The following is a 20,361-nucleotide window of genomic DNA, read 5'->3' as shown; positions in this document are numbered from 1 at the left end:
CAGGCGGCGATTTCACTGCAAACAGAAAGTGTACATTTCGTGAAGATTAGTCATTTCATTAACATCTGTAATTAATAAAAGAAGTTTCTGATGACATATATTAGACATCCTTTTGGAATATTTAGCCTCTAAATCTCCTACCTGTCCAATACCGAAGGAATCAAATTCATGTTACAACTATCACTTTCTTACAGGTTTATCCAATCACACAGTGGACAGTCTAATTTGGATGAAATGAGTAATTAAAACCAAAGGGGAGCCTTCAAAATAAGAATTGCAAAATGCTGGTGAATTTAGTCGTTTGACAAGTTTCATAAATAAACAATTTATAGAAAATAAAACATTTTTACAAGTAACAACAAAAAACTATATACCATGCTAAAAAAAAAAAAAAGAGAATTATGTTCTCTAAACTAAACGTTCTGAAAGCCAGTATCTTTAATGTAATGGAGTACTATTATCTTTAATATTAGAAATATGTGGTAGAGATAAACGCATACACAACAGTCTCCAGATAGAGAAATCCACTATCTGGAGACTGTTGTGTATGCGTTTACGGTAGAACACACGGATGCTATCTGCTTAAGGAAACGGAAAACTGCCTCATATTCACACAGTACACGGGAAAAAGCCAGGAAATCAGCCTCGCAGCCAACCTGTACAGTACGGAATGCGAAGAAGATGGATGAAAGTTATATAAATTACAGTTTTTACGAAAATTTCAGTTAAGTCTTCAGAGCTATCCATAGGGTTGACCATTTGATAATATTTTCCTCAAAGGAGTGGACAAGCTCTGAATTTATGTAATTTATTTTTTCGTGTACAGAAATTGAATATGCTAAAGGAACTTGATAATATTAGTGACTCATCCTTCTTCCTCCTCGCAATAATTCAACATGAACAGCTAAGACACTATGTTGTTAAATTTAAAAAAAAAAAAAAAAAAAAAGTTATGTTAAAGCAAGTAAAAGTTACATAAAATAATATTTAAGTTATACTCTGTAAATTACATTTTTTATATTTTTTACCAAAAATCTCCTCTCAACAGGGAAAAAAAAGAAAAAAAAAATATTACGTGACGAGTCGTTTAAGAATTTAGCGTAATACTATTTAAACTAAAAATCAATTATTATTTTCTCTCACATGCGCAATATACATGTATAATGTTTACGCACATCACTCGAAGAACATAATTTGGCGCTTGTTTGAGGTTCAGATTTCGACATTTTTCTGGCAACCTGGGTTTTCTCCAAAGCGGCACGCTTGAACTGTCACTTACAAGGCAAACACTTGTGTAACAAGGCGCGCACATGTCGTGGAAAAGGAAAGTTTTAATAACGTTACATACTCTCATGAGGGCTTTTTTGTTAATTATTTTGGAATATTTTCTAAAGTTTGGCTCTTCTGTGCTGCTTCCAAAAGGCTTAGGCCTTGTGCTCAATAATAACCTGAACTCTGAACAACGGTATATTACTGAAGATGGTAAATTACACACCTTTCACCGACTGATCAATGAATCAATAGAAGATACTGGAGTAATCATATTCTTGTTTCTAGTGTGTCTTGTAGGTAAGTAAATTCTGGATTTTTTTTTTTTTTTTTTTTTTTTTTAAAGTGTAGGCATACTTCATAATTCAACTTTATGAATGAATATAACGACTTTTGTTGAATATTAATTCAGGTTTAAAACTGCTGAAATTATTATTACTGTTATTCAACGAAACAGACGGATCACGTGAACTAGTTTTCTAAGAGTAAACTGTAGTTTTAAGAAGTATATATTACTGATATTTGGAAGATTTACGAAGGGTAGCACCTAAGGATTACACATTTCTCAGAAAGATATGCAGTAACTACATGCAATATAAACAATTCTATTTTCCTACAGTACGTAAATTAATAGTAAGCGATGTAAGACAAACTTGCAAGTAATATTTATATTATTTTAATTAAACACACATACCTCAAACAGAAACTTCCATTCTTTTATAGCGTCATTACAGCATGATCAAGAGTGCTAATGCTTGTATATAATTACATTATGTGCTCCTGTATTAAAGGACCAGATAAGAGAAGATGGTTTCGTTTATTTAATTATGGCAAAGCAGGCTAGGGTTATCTCCCTTAGGGGAGAGACAGGCTTTCATGGCGGACTTTCTAAGGGAAACTGACTCATATCCACGTTATAAATAGGGAAAACCAATAGCCAGCCCATCCACCTGGAACCAACCCCAAGTCGAACTACCAGTGTTCAGAGACTTTACCGCTCGGCTGCTGGTAGGTGCTGATAACAGAACTTTTCTTCCAATACAATTTCCTTTTCCGGATTTTAAATCTTAAATATTAAATAAGAACAGTATTTTTGGTAAAATCCTAGTATACGGTGCAGCCTTGGGGCGATTTTGAAAATTATCGCCAACACCAAAAATGACCCAAAGAACGTCTATGTATATACTAGTCGCCAAAAGTAGCCAAATCCCGTGTGCACCGGATACTAGGATTAAACCGTATTTTTTAATAAAGATTAATTTTTTTACAGGTAACGCCTTAGTAATAACATTAGGCCTCAGAATAATTTATTGAAGGCAAGTGATAGTTATTAATATAATTTTAGTATTTCGCTGCCATTTTCAAATAGTAGAATCAAAACCTAGATAAAAAGAGATTCCGATCAGAAAATATATGAATTCCTCTTTATTGATGTGTTTTGTAACGCAGACTTTTTAATTGATAAATCTTTTGGGGGGGACAGAGGGCTCAGAAGATATCAGTAAGAAATGCAGTTTCCATCTTTCTAATTCAAAAGCAGAATCTAAGAAAAATATGCAGGTAGTACAAGCACAAATACTCTACAAAATTTAATATGCAAGTTTTCTGCAATGCAGAATTAAAAGGAAGAAAGTACACAATTTCCGTACATTACATGCTGATATGTAAAAACCATTAAGCATTTAAAAGCAAGAAACATGAAAAGCTAACCGTTCTCTCAACGGGATTGGAAGCATGGAGCTTACCAATGCTTAACTGGATGTACTAACTATTTACACCACGAGAGTACGCACAGGGGAATCTGATAGTTCTTTGCAAATGTACATGTGTGCGTATATGTTACAGATATATACAAACTGAAACAACATTAGATGCCTCAAATTAGGGTTAGGATCCCTAATGTTACAGATATATACAAACTGAAACAACATTAGATGCCTCAAATTAGGGTTAGGATCCCTAATTTTATTTTTTCCTATATCAGTATTTTGAGGATAATAAGTATTACTTAACATAAAATATTGAAAAATAAGTCAATATATGGACAAGCATTAAAAAGTATCAAACATATTATCCAGAAAAGCCGTTTTCCTCGTAAGTTTGATTAATCGGCAGATGTGACAGAACAGAACTGCTTATTTTCATTCTTATGATCTTAAAAAAGGTATACATCTAAAGAATTGTCGGGTATTATTTCTTTGAAAGAAAGGACTAGTGGTGTAGTATATTCATCTCGTTCATTAACTTCTTCACCAGTTTGAAACTACCACGATTTAAATTAGTTTCAATAAGAAAAGATGGAGCAGGAGCAATGATAGGCTGCATAACTGGATTTGTAACTCTTTTTTTTTTTTTTTTGTTTACCAAAATGATGACTAATTCCCAAGTTTTTTTAACTACCACTGCATAACTCACCAACAACTATTAGCTAGCAAAAATCAAATACAAAAGAAATAATGGACAAATAGCGTTAAATTTTTTTAAAAAAAATTCCATTCGAGTAAACTCCCTCAAACGGCATCTCTTCCAATTACAACTTGATGGAGGATAGCTAGATTATTAGATACCGATATAAGGTGGCTAATTAAAAGTAAATTTCTACAGAGATTTAGAGATCTGAGATAAAAATTTTCACGAAAAGCAAGATCGAGAATGCGGAAATTAAACTGATGGACCTTGCTCAGTGATTTAGCATTTCTTTCAAATTTTGTATCGAAATTAAGTGATTTAAATTTAGAATTGCAAGAGACAAACCATCATTAAAATTCAGACAAAAATTAATTAAAATTATCAACAGCACTAATTTACACAAAACAAAATTCTTATTAGAAGATTTTCAACAAAATAATTTGAACTCCTTTCCAAATACGTAAGATAACCTACAAAAACATCAGAATTGTACTTATAACATAGAAAAACACATTATTGGAATTTAAAAATTTTTCGAAGTTAGATTTCATGATTCTGAAAAAATGAAAATTATTATGCAGAGTCTGTCTTTCCCTTGCGAAACGTATTTAAACGTAAAACATACTGCTGTAAAAATTTCTAACATATTAACATACTCACATAACATAACATAATACTAAGCTAGCCACCCAATAAAACCAGACAATATCCAGAGCGGGATCATCAAATCATACATCAGGGCAGAAGCGGTACATGAACAATGATGCTCTGCAAGCAAGTGCACTTGAAGCCTCAGCATGTGGCACCGCAGCTGCTGAAGCGGATGAGTAGCAGGACATTCAGTTTAATTAATTGGTCATCAATATGCCCTCTGGGACGGAAGTAAACTGATGTAATCGTGCATTTTTTATATATTGTGTTAATAATTGTGTTAATTGTAATTGTATCCACAGTTGTTTCCACAGTATTAAGAGAGGCAGGCTCATTGAACACAACTGCTGCCAGTTGAGAAGGAAAGAAAACGTTTTTGCTGAGTGGTGGCTCCTCGGAGGTAACCATTCCTTGTGCAAGGCTCCTGAACAATAGCATTATTAATTCCTGTTCTCACCATATACTGGGTGAAAGTGAAAGTCACCGAACGAGACTGTTGATGATTGCATTGAAGGAAGCTGAACTACCTAGCTTCCTTTGAGTGCTATGGCTCATTTTGAATTATTATTTAATGGGGAACACTGTCTGTTAGCCTTTTAATTTCTTTTCTAAAGCGTGAGTAGTTTCGAGAACTAGCTTGATGAACTAGCACTGAAATTTATTTCGTGTGTTTTGTTGCGTTGCTTGCAGTTAATGCAATTCTCAGTTTTGCTTGGCAATTCTGATGAGATGCTCACTTCCAAACTTAGAACACACTGATTTCAAATTACATTTGCGGCTAAAATGTCCAAAAAACTGACAATTATAACAACGTAGCACTCTGTCGTAAGGCTTGAGTAGACAAAAGCTTAGCCCCATGTGCACCCGTTTAAAATTTAGAAGTAATTCTTGATATTGAGGGTTTAAGTTCACTCTTCCACTATCCAGCACTTGGAATCATTCGCTGTTTAGATGGCCCGTCTCAGACTTACTGGTCTTTGAAACAGAAGTGGAGCTAACGAGTCCAATGCTGATGTTAAATCCTCTAATTAAGCCTCAAAAGGCACACCTAGAACAATAACCGATTTTAGAAAAACATTCAGCTCTCTTAGTAATAGGCTTGAAGTTAGGGCAGGGATGGGCAAACGTTTTCGGTCGCGGGCCAAAAATCGAAAAAAAAAAAAAAAAAAAAAAAGTTTGGCGGGCCAAGATAAATTTTTCTAAAATTTTTAAAACAATATACAAGTATAATATATTAATATATTTAAATATGATAATGAGATGAATGAAACTGCGATTTCATTTTTAAAAGTTCCTTATATTGAGGTTCGAAGTGAGCTGTACTAATTCTAAGGAACGAGGCTGAATGCTCATTTGTGAGTCTACTTCTGAAATAATTCTTTCTAAGGTTCATAGTTGAAAACACTTATTCATATATATAAGATGAAGGAAACATAGCACTGATTATCTGGGCATGAGATATTAAATTTGGGAATCTTACTTTCGATAATGTTTCGTAAAATTCTTAACTTTAGCATATTTAGAAAGAACTGCTTGAGATGATTGTTAGATTGCAACTCAGTTAATTCAAGCTGCAAATTTGACATCGCTACTTTACTATTTACATTGAAAGGCATGGTAAAAATATCCAATTCTGTTTGAACGGCACTAAAATCTTGAGATCTGAATACTGTTTATCTTCTTGAAAATATTTTGTCAGCCTGATATTTTTTTACAAAGACTTCCTGCATTTTGTTTTCTTTCATATTCAGACATTGCTTCCTAATTGGAATTCTTATGCTTTTTAGATGTGAAATGACGGGAAATGTTATATTTCTTTGAAGATTGCTACAGCTTCACTACAGATGAGACACACTGCTTTATCTTTTACAACTGTAAAAAAAATATTTCCAGACCATTCATCATTAAAAGTACTGCACTATGAATCAACTTTACATTGTTTAGTAGCCATTTTGGGGTTGAAATATTTTACGAATAACCCAAACAAGCACTAGCTACGCTATACTTTTAATTAATTTCACCACTATTCACAATGATGCTATATGTCAGCATTCTTTCCATACGGAATCAATAATATTAGAACTAGTTCCAAAAGAAAACGCCGCCGGCCGGAGCATTCTGCCACATGTGATGTGTAATTCACCTATATTGGATTCCCATATGTCTGCTCCCCGAGAAAGAGATAACGTTTGTTAGCACCAATCTACAGCTATAACTAACAAAGAACTTCCACTTTTAACACTTTACCGATTGAAAGTTATCCCGAACGGCAAATTCAAATTCTATCCGCGAGCCGGATAGAACCTTCCAGCGGGCCGTAGTTTGCCCATCCCTGAGCTAGGGAATCTTTTATCTTATTTTTCAATTTGCGCATGTCCGCCCTTTTGGCAACAGTGGATTAAAGGTTCTCCCGGCTTTGTTGGGCATACATTGCGTGACCGAAATTCCTACCTCCTTCGGCTTTATATTATGTATTATTTCCGGAAGCGTCTTTCACTTTGACAAGGAGAACATGTTTGGAGGGAGGTAGTTTGGTAGACTTCCGCAGTTTAGATTTTCCCCATGTCTAACGAGGATGAGAGCCAGTTATCCTTAGAAACTCCTCTGCGAAGGCATCCTTTCCCTTAGACGGATAGCCCTAGAATACTTTGCTATAATCAAGTAAACCAAACCTAAACCTACAGCAGTTTTGATGGTGTCTTCTTCTTTGAACTTCTGTTGGTTTGTTTTGACCTGGACTACTGTCATCATTCTGGATCTGATTTAGTTGTCGACCAAAAACTTGAAACCGACAGCTTTCTAGTTGCTGGGATAATGCCAGCGTCTGACTATCCTAGTTTGCTATAAGGCGTTCTTATTGGAATACGAGCACCACTGTAAAAATATGAACTTTGAGAGTGGGACTCGAAACTTAGACCTTCTCTGCAGCACTATCATTGAGTTACCGTAATCCTCAACTAGTGTGGACGTTTTTTTTCTTAAAAATGAAGCTTCAAACTGCAAACTCGACGACTTGTTGAAGTAAGTGCTTAGTCCCATAATCTGAATGGGCGCACCCTTCGAAAAAGTGCTATAACAGAATGTATTGAGATGACTACCCCCAATATGCATAGCCGAATTGATTAAATGTGCTTAATTAAGAACACCATACCTGAGATGCCCGAGAGCCGCAAGCAATTGGAAAAACAAAGTTACAATGCCCTACTTTTATGTACGGATTATATTAGAGACATTCCACATAAACACTAAAAAAAATACGTTCATGTAATGATATTTATTTATCTATAAGACTTTTAAGCTGTTATTAGTTTCATTTGTAACCATGAAGGATACATACAAAATATGCTAAATCTTTCCAAGATCCTGACTCACTGTTTTAACAACAGCAATGTTTAAGACAGTAATGGTTAGGTTAGCTGAGTACGGCAAGACACACTAAAGCTATTTGCCTAATGGGAAGGATGCCTTCGTGGAGGACTTTCTGAGGGAAACTGGCTTATACTCATGCCACACACGGGAGAAAAACACCAACCATGCCGCAATCCCGTTCGGCTGTATTCGAACCCAGGTCGAACTTGCCAGTACCCAGTGGTATCAGTCGCTCGGCCACTGGTGGGACTAACACCGCAACTTAACCATATTCACCGCAACTTAACCATATGCGCCTTTAAATGCTTTTAGAAAGGCACTCCACCGGCTGAACTTTAAATGTACTGTTATTAAAATATGCTTAAAACTGCATGGTATCAGGATTTCCGGTTAGAGTTTATTAAGCGAATTTGTTGTATTAAACCATATATATAATACTTGGTGCTTTTGATGGAACTCATTATTATTGATTAGTATTGTTAGTTTATTTTTGATTCGACTGAACGTTAAAATAAACAATGTATCAAAATCAAGCATATTCGCTCCAAGAAATACGCTAGAATGAATTCCGTTTAGCTAAACGGGGGCGTCCACAATGTCTTGCGCAACCGTTACCTTCGGTTTTTTTTTCTCCTTACGCAACGCATTTCCTTACGCTTCGCTGGTTAGAAACCTTTTTTTTTTTTTTTTTTTTTGGCAACGCTTCATTTTAATTTCTTTATTGATAAAAAGTGAATTTCATAAGAAACTTTCTCCGTTAGCAGAAATGCTCGCCACTGGCACTTTTTTTTTTTTTTTTTTTTTTGGTGGTATAATAATGCAAAGTGAAGGAACGAGGCCATATATGACTATAAAAAAAATTTCTTGTAAAAAGGCCTTAGTGTTTTGTTAGGAAATTTAAAACAGAGTTTTTATAGATAAATATTTTTTTCAAAAGTTGAACTGATTTCCAATACGACGTACAATTTGATTACATATCTTAGCAGAAAAAGTCAATAGAGAAGAAAAGTATGTATGTGAAATTGTAGGTTCTTGGATGCTAATTACAAAATATGCAATTAATTTTTCTCTCCAACGTCACATTTTTTTTAAATAAAGCATACTTATGTACGTTAAATGTACGAACTTTTTTTTGCCAGTTTCCTTTGGTATACCGATTTTGCTTAAATTACATTCAGAATTCTGAGGACTTAGGATCATTCTTTTCTGGATGATCTTAATATTTGCAATACAATTTTAGAGAAATCATGTTATTTAAATGTACTATGTTGCTAAAATCATGTTATTTAAATGTACTATGTTGCTAAAATCATGTTATTTAAATGTACTATGTTGCTAAAAATCGGATTACATGTTTGTCGCTAAGTATTAAAGTCGATCGTAACTGGCATATTTTAAATCAAATCAGGAGGCATTAAAAACTGAAAAACTTATGAACTTGGCCTAGTACTAAAGTGTCGAGAGATTAACTAATTAAGTCCTCGGGATTAAAAAGTCCTCCAGCATGAAAGCGTCTCTTCCCTTAGGCAGATAGCCCTAGCGTGCTTTGCTATAATCAAAATAATCTAAATCCAGTCCTCACGTGACATATTATCTTTCAATACCATGGGCTGGTTTCACCAGTTTACTTTGAAACACTTACATACATGGGTGATCAAAAAGTCAGTATAAATTTGAAAACTTAATAAATCACGGAATAATGTAGATAGAGAGGTAAAAATTGACACACATACTTAGAATGACATGGGGTTTTTATTAGAAAAGCAATAATCTGATCAGAAAAGCAATAATTAGCATAACAAATTAAGATAAAGCAAAGATGATGTTCTTTACAGGAAATGCTCAATATGTTCACCATCATTCCTCAACAATAGCTGTAGTCGAGAAATAATGTTGTGAACAGCACTGTAAAGCATGTCCGGAGTTATGGTGAGGCATTGGCGTCGGATGTTGTCTTTCAGCATCCCTAGAGATGTCGGTCGATCACGATACACTTGCGACTTCAGGTAACCCCAAAGCCAATAATCGCACGGACTGAGGTCTGGGGACCTAGGAGGCCAAGCATGACGAAAGTGGCTGCTGAGCACACTATCATCACCAAACGACGCCCACAAGAGATCTTTCACGCGTCTAGCAATATGGGGTGGAGCCCCATCCTACATAAAAATCGTACGTTCCAGCAGGTGTTTATCAGCTAGGCTGGGGACGATGTGATTCTGTAACATATCGGCGTACCTCTCACCCGTCACGGTAGCAGTTACAAAACCAGAATCACGCATTTCCTCGAAGAAAAAAGGCCCGATAACGGTATTATTATTATTATTATTATTATTTTGGTTCTAATAAAACCCTATGTCATTCTAAGTATGTGTGTCAATTTTTACCTCTCTATCTACATTATTCCGTGATTTATTAAGTTTTCAAATTTATACTGACTTTTTGATCACCCGGTATTTTTTCTTTGAGACTTGACAACACTGGTCGGAGCTTACAATGGTAAAGACCTACCATTGTTTTTACACTGAGTTTATTTCCACGTTATCGTAACTATACAAAACTTATTTAATAACTTTAATGTACCTGTTTCATATATTATTATTCTTACGTGTTTCAAAAACAATATTTTTTATTATTTCAATTTCAAATTTATTTTCATTTAATTATTATTTCTATTATTATTTCTCACTATGAACATATATATCCACACACACACACACACACATATATATATTCATTTACTTTTAGAAAGACTGATGCAATTACCATACTTCGTTAATGTAAAAAATATCCAACAAGTATCAAAGATAAAATCAACAGACTATTATTGGACACATATCTATTGCTCATATGTATATACATCTGATCTTACCAGTTTTACTGAACAAGAGGGCCTATTTTACTTCTAAGTTTCCATGTTACTCCGATATAATGAAGCTTTCTGACTACAGAGCATTCCTCTTTAAAGTAAAAATAACAGGCCGAATAACATCAGGAATCAGCGGCAATTTTTATACAAATTACTACTAGTTATTGTTTGAACTCTCCAATAAACATATTACCTAACTACTTTCTATGCAAACCAACATATACTAATTTCCTTTTCAGTCACAACTAGGTAATTCGCAACAAAATACTACACATGCTGCAATCTAGGCTTTATTGTTTCCCCTAAATATACACCATCATTTCTCAGCATAAGAAAACTAGTATATAGGTATTACAACCATTAAGCTAATGGAATTTACTTACCTGCAACCGACAAGATGGTTAAGTGTGCTTTTTAGCTTTATTTTTTCCAACTGTACCTGTCATTTCTTGCAAATTTTAAGATGGTTGGGTGTGTTTTTTGGCTTTCATTTTCCCAACTGTACCTATCATTTCTTGTAAATTGTATAAAAAAAAGATGTTGTAAAGTACTATATAAATATTACACATTTGTATTCCTCTTCTTCATTTTCTGGATTAAAGATAAGACCGTTTTTAATGAACTTTGGATTAGGCTTAAACAAACAATAGATTTCTCAATTTGATCCTTTTGCTGTTGATGATGAAGAATCATTAAACTAGATAAGTTCAATTGCGTCTAGGCTAGCTTAATTTTACGTATTAGCCCAAAGGGCGTTAGCCCAGAAGGGCTATTAATTTCGTTTTGGCATTTTGCGTTAATTCACTATAAATGTCGGTTCACTTTTCAAATTGTTGCCACCAGATATTATCGCCCTATGTTGTATTTAAAGAAATTAAATAATGTGTGTGTGTGTGTGATTATGGCAAAGACTCGAGGGCTATCTGCCTAAAGGGAGGGATGCCTTCGTGGAGGACTTTCTAAGGGAAACTGGCTCGTATACACGTTGCACATGGAGAAAACCACGAAAACGCCCATGCAGCCAGCCCGTTCGCGGGATTCGAACCTCGGACCGAACTACCAGTGTTCAGCGACTTTACCGCTCGGCCGTTAGTGGGCTCAAAAACTAAATAATGAAGAATCTGCATATTTCTCACATATTTCATGCATAAATGTATGTATATTCATGTGATAAAATAACAGTACCTAGAACCATCAAATTATGAATAACGTAATCTTCCACCGAATATGGGTATCTGGAAGCCCTAATTTGGAATTTGAAATTTGTTTTATTATCGATTTCATATTTTGTAACACTTCAACGAAGTTTTGATCAACAAACTCTACAATTTCAAAACGAGTAATGACAAAACTGTACGGAAAACACTTTTATCTCCAGCGCGAGAGACTGTGTATCAGAAATTCTGAAGATATGCTCATTTTAAAATTATTTTGCGATACTGCTGTTGAATTGAATTTTATGGTTTAAGTGCGAACAACATGATATTTAATAAAGGTAACACACAAAAGGTTAAAAAAAGTCCCTTTGGGCGTAATGTAAAATCTGAAGCCTTTCATATTTTTTCATTCTATTTTTTTTCTTCTTTATTTTTTATATATTGCCATTTAATGTGCATTAAAAAGGATCGTTTAAATTTTTAAATATATATGTGTTTGTAATAAGATGGCTTTGAGTAAGCTGCAACGCACTGATGATGGTTCTCTGTGTAGACTTTACTGCGTAGTTAGAAAGTTGACCTTCGAAGGAGAGACTCGTAGACAGACGTGGTCGAATTGAATGTAATGTTTATTGCTCGATACGAACTAATTATCGAAAATATATTTTTCGTCACGCGTGATCATGGGCGCAATACAACTCCACAATTTTATACAGAGTTATCACTGGCTGCTAACGGCGTAGTTAGCAGCCAGCACGACAAAGCAAAGGGAGCGAAGTAGAGTCCTGACTGCAAGATAGCTGAAACTAAAACGCGCAGTTATCCAATATGGAGGTTCACGAAGAGAAGGTTTCGGTTTAGATTAGAAAAATTTCCGCTCTTGAAATTTGGAGTTCAAGTTCAGAATTAGTTACGTCATCTACGTTACACAAGTCGTGCAAGATTGACTGATCTAGAAATGAAGCAGTCCAGAAAACTTATTACGATTTTTAGAATAGAAAGGGGTAATTATGGGGTTACCCACTAGTTTAAATAATAATTTTGATTTACATATTTTTTATCTCTTTCTCACACACACATATATAGTTTTATTACATATATATGTAATAAAACTGCGGTTCGATGACACGGCATGAATGATCTGATTATGAATGAGGCACAAACTTGCATTAAAATTTTCGGTCAAACAGGACTTTTCCCACGATTCACGTTGAACATAGTATAACACACCAGTGTAGATTTCCTTATAATTCAGAACTCAGCGAAAAATGTAATGAAAGCACAAATTTGGTAGCACTGATGGTAAGAACACTGAGACGTAGTATGCGCAGAAATAACTGATGGCGTAGATACTTAATGCTTAGAGCGTCCATTCATTTTGATGAAGAAACAGTCGAGATGGATTAAATTCCATATTGATTTAAATTCACATTTTATGGCCACAATTCACTTGGCACTCTAATCGTGCTTGCTTATTTCCAGAACAATTTTGATACTATTGCCATAGAAGCAGACATCGAAGATTGCTAAAGCGTCTTAACAGGATGAAAGCAAAAGCGAGAAGAGAGTGTCCAAAAAAAGGTTTTGGTTTACAAATTACTTTGATTGGGCAACAGATAACTGCATTAAGGGTTACGTAAGATCGCATGATTAATTTGAAGGACGCAGTTTAGATTTACAGCGCTATTTTTAAGACAGAAAAAGGAAGTCCCCGAATTAAATGAAAAGAGGTTATAGCCAATTAAATTTAGAAGTTTGCTTTCATATTTTTTATCTTACACACACACACACACACACACACACACACACACACACACACACACACACACACACACATATATATAACAGTGAGAGAGATGAAAAAAATATGCAGCATTGCAACTGTATTATGCGCTGAACACACTGCGTATTAATAGTATCTGCATGGCAAAACTGCGCGTGATAAAAATCATAGTATTTTTAAGTTAAGAAGGAATAACTAACTTAAAAAACATTTTATTCCTGATGATCAAATATCTCGTTTCGTTCATTACTGCTATTATTAGAACTATCATACACGTACATGTTAATCGAATTTTTTCCAGGTCCTGAATTACGTCATATAAATGTTAAAAGTATTCCATTTCTTATTAGTAACTCTTACAAACATTATTAGTTAAATTATATGTATTAAAGTAAGAAAACAATATTAGAATCGTACGATCTTAAGCTGCGTTAATTCTTTTTAGTTAGCTTTTTTTTGGGGGGGGGTTGTTGTTCTGTTCTGGTACTAAGCTTTCATACATTTAAAATTTTGACGGATTTTTTTTTTTTTTCCTCGTCTCTCTCTGGAAAAATATTCTAAAAGATTATGGAATATACGGCGAAAGGCTGATGATCTGGAACTTTCGAGATTTTCAAATATACCGTATTATCAAACTATATTTACATAATGACGCAAGACAATTTTTTTCGCGTTATTGATTGTACTAAGGAATAAAAAAAAATTACATAAAGTGTTTCTAGAAACATAGCTTTATAGATAAAACTAATAAGCAAATAAATTTATTTTTAGTTTAATTACACTGAATTGGCTTTTGCTTTGAAGTTATCAATACTGTAGTTGCAGGAAGACTTTCCAAATAAAATTCCAATTCAGATGTTCACTTCCTTTATTAGTTCCATCAAAAAAAAAAACTTAGATAATGAATATTACTATTTTTCCGATTTTTTTTTTTGAGGTATTTCACAAATGTGTTTTACGCTTCACCAGCTTCACGCTAAGTGACCTTTGTTGAATCTTCTTCGTCATTCTCCTTTCGCTAACTGCGGATTCAAGGCGCTTTGAAGTATGACGAATGTCACTTATCGTTTCCACAAATGGATCATGCTTATCAGTTTCAGTCCATCAATAACTTCGCTTTCTGAAAGCGTGATTAATGGATTAAAGGATGAAGACTTTCAATTGTTTTCAGGCTGGCTGTTGCATAATTATTTCGCCTTCGGCAGAATTTTGTTTCATGACCATTTGGCCAAAAATTCTACCAAGCCGTTTGTACAGTCCGACAGTGGGAAGTTTCCGTATGAGTCTCATTTTTACGCAGGGGATACCAGGTTAGGAATGATAAAAGCAGATGATGCTTGGCGACCGTACTTTTCGCCAAACCATCCTTTTTGTCGTACCGGACCGCCTCTTTCTTGGGTTACAGCCGAAAACATCGTGGAGAAAATAACGCAAGGCGAAAACGTCGTGCTACAAAACATCGTGGGAGAAAACATCACAAAGAGAAAACATCGCACTTCTAAAACATCGTAGTACAAAAAACATCGTCGTCGAAGATAAAGCGGTTCAAAAACTTCGCAGTTTAAAAATATCGTAGTAAAAAATAAAGTATCTATAAATCATCGCATGACGATAACATCGCAGACATGCTTTTTTTAGGCTTTAATAACTGTAAATGGATATTCCCATAATGATTTGTGAGCGCAAGATGGATAAGTTTTACTTTCATATTTTTTATTAACTAATAAATTTTTGCTGAGAAAATAAAAAGGAAACGTAAGCATAAAAAATTAATGCAACTTTATAGCACTTAATAGAATTTTAAACCGACATAGTTAACTAACAAAGACCATTAATAAATAATTTTTTATAAAGTTTTTACTAGTAATTTTTCATGAAAAGTATAATCTATAAGTTGCATTTAATTTTCTATGCTTAAATTTCCTTCTCACTTTTTCAGCAAAAATTTATTAGTTAATAAAAAAATGTGAAAGTAAAAATTATCCTTCTTTACATCTTGCGCTCACAAATCATTATGGGAATATCCATTTACAATTATTAAAAACTGAAAAAGCATGTCTGCGATGTTATCGTCATGCGATGATTTGTAGATACTTTATTTTTTACCACGATATTTTCGACGACGATGTTTTTAAACTGCGAAGTTTTTGAACCGCTTTATTTTCGACGTCGATGTATGTATTACGATGTTTTAGAACTGCGATGTTTTCTCTTTGCGATGTTTTGTAGCACGACGTTTTTGCCTTGCGTTGTTTTCTCCGCGACGTTTTCGTCCGCGATATTTTTGCAACGATGTTATCGGCGGACACCCTTTGTTGCCTATACGAGCAGTTTGTTGCTGATAATTCAGAATCATAATTGCTTTAAATGTTGGTGCTCATAATGTGGTATCTAATCTAAACGCTATTTTTAAGTTTTAAATTCCTTGAATTCATAACAGTTGCTCCGTTTAGCTTATTAAGCATTTGAATTGCACGAGAAACGGTTTTTTTCCCTCCTGAAAAAGTGTCTGGTGAATGTAGAAAACGCCATTCAAAGGAACGAAAAATGGTGAGGTTCAAAAAGTGCTACCTTTTTTTGAAAGAGGCAGCTTCTAAAAAACTTATGTATTCCTATTCAGCAGGCCCAGAAGAGAACAGCTGCTGCAGTTGATATATTGATGAGAATTACGCCCATAAAGCAAGATGCTAATATTTTGCCTGTCTACGTTTGGAAGACGAAAGAGACCTAATAAAATCCGGAATGTATTTTTAAGCGTGGACAAATTTGATCTGTGCGTTATTCGGCGAATGGTCAATGAATTTAATGCAAATTAAAAATTTCCTTCTTCAACTACTTCAAACAAAAAATTGATTTTCCCTGGAAAAAGAGAAACACTATGCAAATTATTGCCCAAAACTGGATTTTGATGGAAGCGCAATCAAAACAGTGGCTGTGGAGGAAAAACAATATATTGTGTAGTTGAGATACAGATTTTTTGCGAGATATGAAAAAAAATTCAAACAGCGTAATCGAATATTTATTACTATTTAGATGAATGCTCGGTAGAAAGCAACATGTGCTTCGGAAAATGTTGGCAGGTTGGAAAAATTGGAGCTTTCATGGAAAAAAAAGGTGCTAGAATGTAGTGCACACTAGTAACCAGGATGGATTTATAGAAGGACTGCGAGTAAAATATAATGAACATGTCGTCACGATTGAAAACAAATAGTGAAATCTTGATAATTTAGTTAAAGAAACTATTAAACAAATAAATTTCGTGATAGGCAATGGCTCATCAGACGATGAATCGGAATCAACTGCAACTGCAGAATTTGATTTTGATGACTGGAAGAATGATTCCTCTTTAAGTGGGTTTGAAATGTAAAAAATGATGCTCCGAATTCCGAATGTTGACACGCCGAGCTCAAAAGGTTCGCCATCACTGGTACAGTACCTATCTGGCAGGGGCGTAGCTAGAGGGGGGGCATCTGTCCCCGGGCGCAGAATCCAAGGGGCGCCAAACTGATGTTACAACATTTCAGAATAAAATGTTTTCCATCCTTGGCAAGCAGTAGGGGGCGCAAAATCTTCAGTTGTCCCTGGGCGCTGAAAACCCTAGCTACGACTCTGCTATCTGGCAAAGGGGCACTCAAAATACACGGCGAATCGAAAGCCCTCTCGAGCGGTTCGTGGGAGATCCTCGGAACTACCGCTGGGCTGTTTTCCATTCAAACTGGGGTGGAACTTAATAGTTAGTGTCGTGGGACTACACCTGTACTGCCAATGGTGAATAACTGGTGTCACACCCCACTTATACGTGTATTATATTTTGAGCTTTGCAAAATTTATTTGCAATATTTTCTTTATCAATAAGCAGACACAAATTTTAGACTATTCAAAAACTTACGGTTTAAAAAAATTAATTTCAATTAAAAAATGTGTCAAATGTTGCAAGACGACCATGAAGATATGACTGTTCTCGAGTCAGATGGGTGCTGTAAAATTCTTCTTACTTTGAAGTACTGTAGTTTTACATATGCAAAATAGTAATAATATAAAACTTTTGCGCTTGCTTTACTGCAATATGAAGTAAATCAAAGTTCAGTTCCAATGGTCTTCCAGAATGAATTAAAAAAATTTCTGAAATAATTTTAAAAGTTACAGTAATATCTTTAGCATATATCAAAATATTCATGAATACTGTATCTATAATGAAACTTATCAAAATGGATAATAATAAATTTATTTTAGCAGAAGAAACTTCATGATTAAACAGAGAGGACACTTTATATGCTCACAGGTTTATTCTTCGATGCAGGAAGCGCATAATTCTCATATATTGTTGGATAAGTCTTACTTAGTAGTGAAACATATTTTCCGTCAATGAAAACTGCACTTTTTCAGACGAAATAAGAAGACAAAGAAAGGCAATAATTAATTCATTAATTCTTCGAAATTCGTATCACACTTTCATCTTGCATTGTCAAAAGAATGCTTGGCAATTTCCAATGATGCCTTTCGCTGTATGAAAGGAACCGTGGTGTATTCTCTGTTAAGAGACACCTGGAAATTCGCAGTTTCAATTCGTTGTAAAAAGTACGTCGATCTGGATATTTATGTGTATGTGCATGCATTTGAACATGACGTTTTAATTAGATTTTAAAACTCCTCAATTCTTCGTAAAATTCTCCACTTCAGTAATAGAAATTTTCCTGCGGCATTTGCTTCAGTGCGTCTCTTTGATAAATCATTTTCAATTGTTTCTTCTTCTAGACATTCTAAAATTCCCCCTTATTATATTATAAGGTATTTTCTCCCTCCTTCCAGCATGCCTTCTTCGTGTAACGGTTAGCACACTCCGCGCGTATTCGAGAGGTCCAAGTTCGAGTCCCGGCAAGGGCATTGCTCATTCTTCACGTCTCTCGCATCAAAATAATATAATAGACTCTACAGTGGCGCCCAAACTAAAAAGTGGTGGAAGATGATTTTTCACCACTAGGATTTGGCGACTAAGCCCCTTAATCCCAGTCGCCCTTTAAAAGGAGGTATTTTCTCCCTCCTTTCTGCAAGCCTTCGTGGTGTAACGGTTGGCACACTCGGCGCGTATTCCAGAGGTCCAGGTTAGAGTCCCGGTGAGGGCATTGTTCATTTTTTATGTCCCATGCTTCAGAAATAACCTAATGACTCTACAATATAACTTAGCAAACCTTTCAACACTCATTACAATGACCAGTGTAAGAAGTCTCCAACCGATGAAAGTATATTAAACCACTTTTGTTTTACTCATTATTGTACGACTACTATTTATAACGTCCTTTTTCTTTAGGAAGCGGGGGATTATTTAAGGAGAAGCAACTTTATAAAACGTTAAAAAAGGTGCGAATATTCCGCCCAATAATACTCCATGACTTAATTTTAAAACTTATAATATCGCTGATACTGGAGTTTTCTGTACGGCAAAAATGTATTTCGGACGAATCAGAAATGAAACTGATTTCTACTAATAATCTTTTTTTTTTTTTCTTTGTTATGTCACATTTTGTTCCATCATCCCGGTTGGAATATATATTTTATGATGAAATGCACTATAAAAAAATAAAAGTTCCCGAAAAAAAACATATTAGCTGCTGTCATTTGCAAATAAATGCATTCAAATGTTAAAAATTAATGAGATTTTCGTGCTATATCATTACATATTTAAGGGTGTTCCAAAAAGATTACACAATGCATTATCCTTTAAATGCTTGGTCACTGAAGCATGATTTAAACTTAAGAAATAAAGCAAACGAGGCAAGCTTTCAGATTATGATAATTTCGATTATGAGATAGCTTTCAAATAAAAATATATGAAATTTAAAATTTTAATCTGACGCTCTACGAAGAAAGTTTCAATTACCGTGTTTACTCGCGTAATAGTCTCACTTTTTTAGCCAATTTTTTATTGTGGAAGTCTAGGTGCGACTATTATGTGAGGAAATCTACTACATAATATTGTACACTTTTGACGATTTTTTCTGCTTCAAAACCAGGAGTGCAACTATTACGCAAGTATATACGGTAGTTTGCTGTTTTTTATCCTATTAAAAAATCTTGCCGTACTGCACTTGATGATTTGGGATTTGCCAAGGAATTGCCGAACTTATCGCTGCCTTGAGTGCTTCATCACCAGGAACGTTGCACAGAATACATTTCAGTGCATGAACCAATATTCCAGACAGCTAAGAAACACGCCTCATCTAAGATTCGAACTTAAAATAGTCCTGGCTTTGGAGAAAGGGAATGAATAGAATTATAAAAATAGATCGATCCAGCTGCCGAAGTGGTTGTCAGAATTAAGTCCAGATGAATATATTTATGACACTGAAGAACACGAAAATTTTACTAGAAAGATCGAGTAAGACTCAGTAATTTCATGCTTTTTTTGGGGGGGGGAATTAGCGAGTGCATTGATCTTAGAGTGGATACTCATGAGGAAATGCCTATACGTTAATTATACTTGAATTTTCATAAAATAGATTGAAGAAATTTTTCTACTTTTCTTTGACCTAAATATTCTGAACAAAAGTATTTGCAAATGAAATAAATATTCATTATACTTTACTACAATTTTAAACATATAAAAGAGGATAAAAAAGAAACGAGAAAGAAAAGAAAAAAAAAAAAAGAGAGAGAGAGAGGGAAAAGTAGATGACAAGTGTTATCCAGTTTTGAAAAGATTTACAAAAAAATTTTTGGCATTATTACTTCATAGTTAAATATATCTCCCCCTTTTTTTTTAACTGCGTGCGCGTTTTAGTTATTTTCAATAACATTCTTAGTTTCTTGTGGTGTCATCTTTATCTTAAATGTTAAAAGCTTTATCTGAAATGTTAAAA

General features: G+C 34.5%; 1 protein-coding gene across 1 annotated transcript in view; it reads left to right on the top strand.

Moving 5' to 3' along the window:
• Window positions 1-1,276: 1,276 nt before the first annotated feature.
• Window positions 1,277-20,361, top strand: part of LOC118191171 (protein TRC8 homolog) — a 61,529-nt gene continuing 42,444 nt past the window's right edge. Inside the window, exon 1 of the mRNA XM_085807441.1 lies at window positions 1,277-1,569. Within this exon, the coding sequence (XP_085663567.1) occupies window positions 1,311-1,569 (259 nt within the window). The 5' untranslated portion in view covers window positions 1,277-1,310. The remainder of the gene's footprint in view (window positions 1,570-20,361) is intronic.

This window comes from Stegodyphus dumicola, chromosome X1, assembly GCF_044657685.1.
Source record: "Stegodyphus dumicola isolate Sdum_Otavi_A_Nest chromosome X1, ASM4465768v1".
Classification (NCBI taxonomy): domain Eukaryota; kingdom Metazoa; phylum Arthropoda; class Arachnida; order Araneae; family Eresidae; genus Stegodyphus; species Stegodyphus dumicola.
Note: the sequence above shows the minus strand (reverse complement) of the source record. Positions and strands in the feature narration are given on the sequence as shown.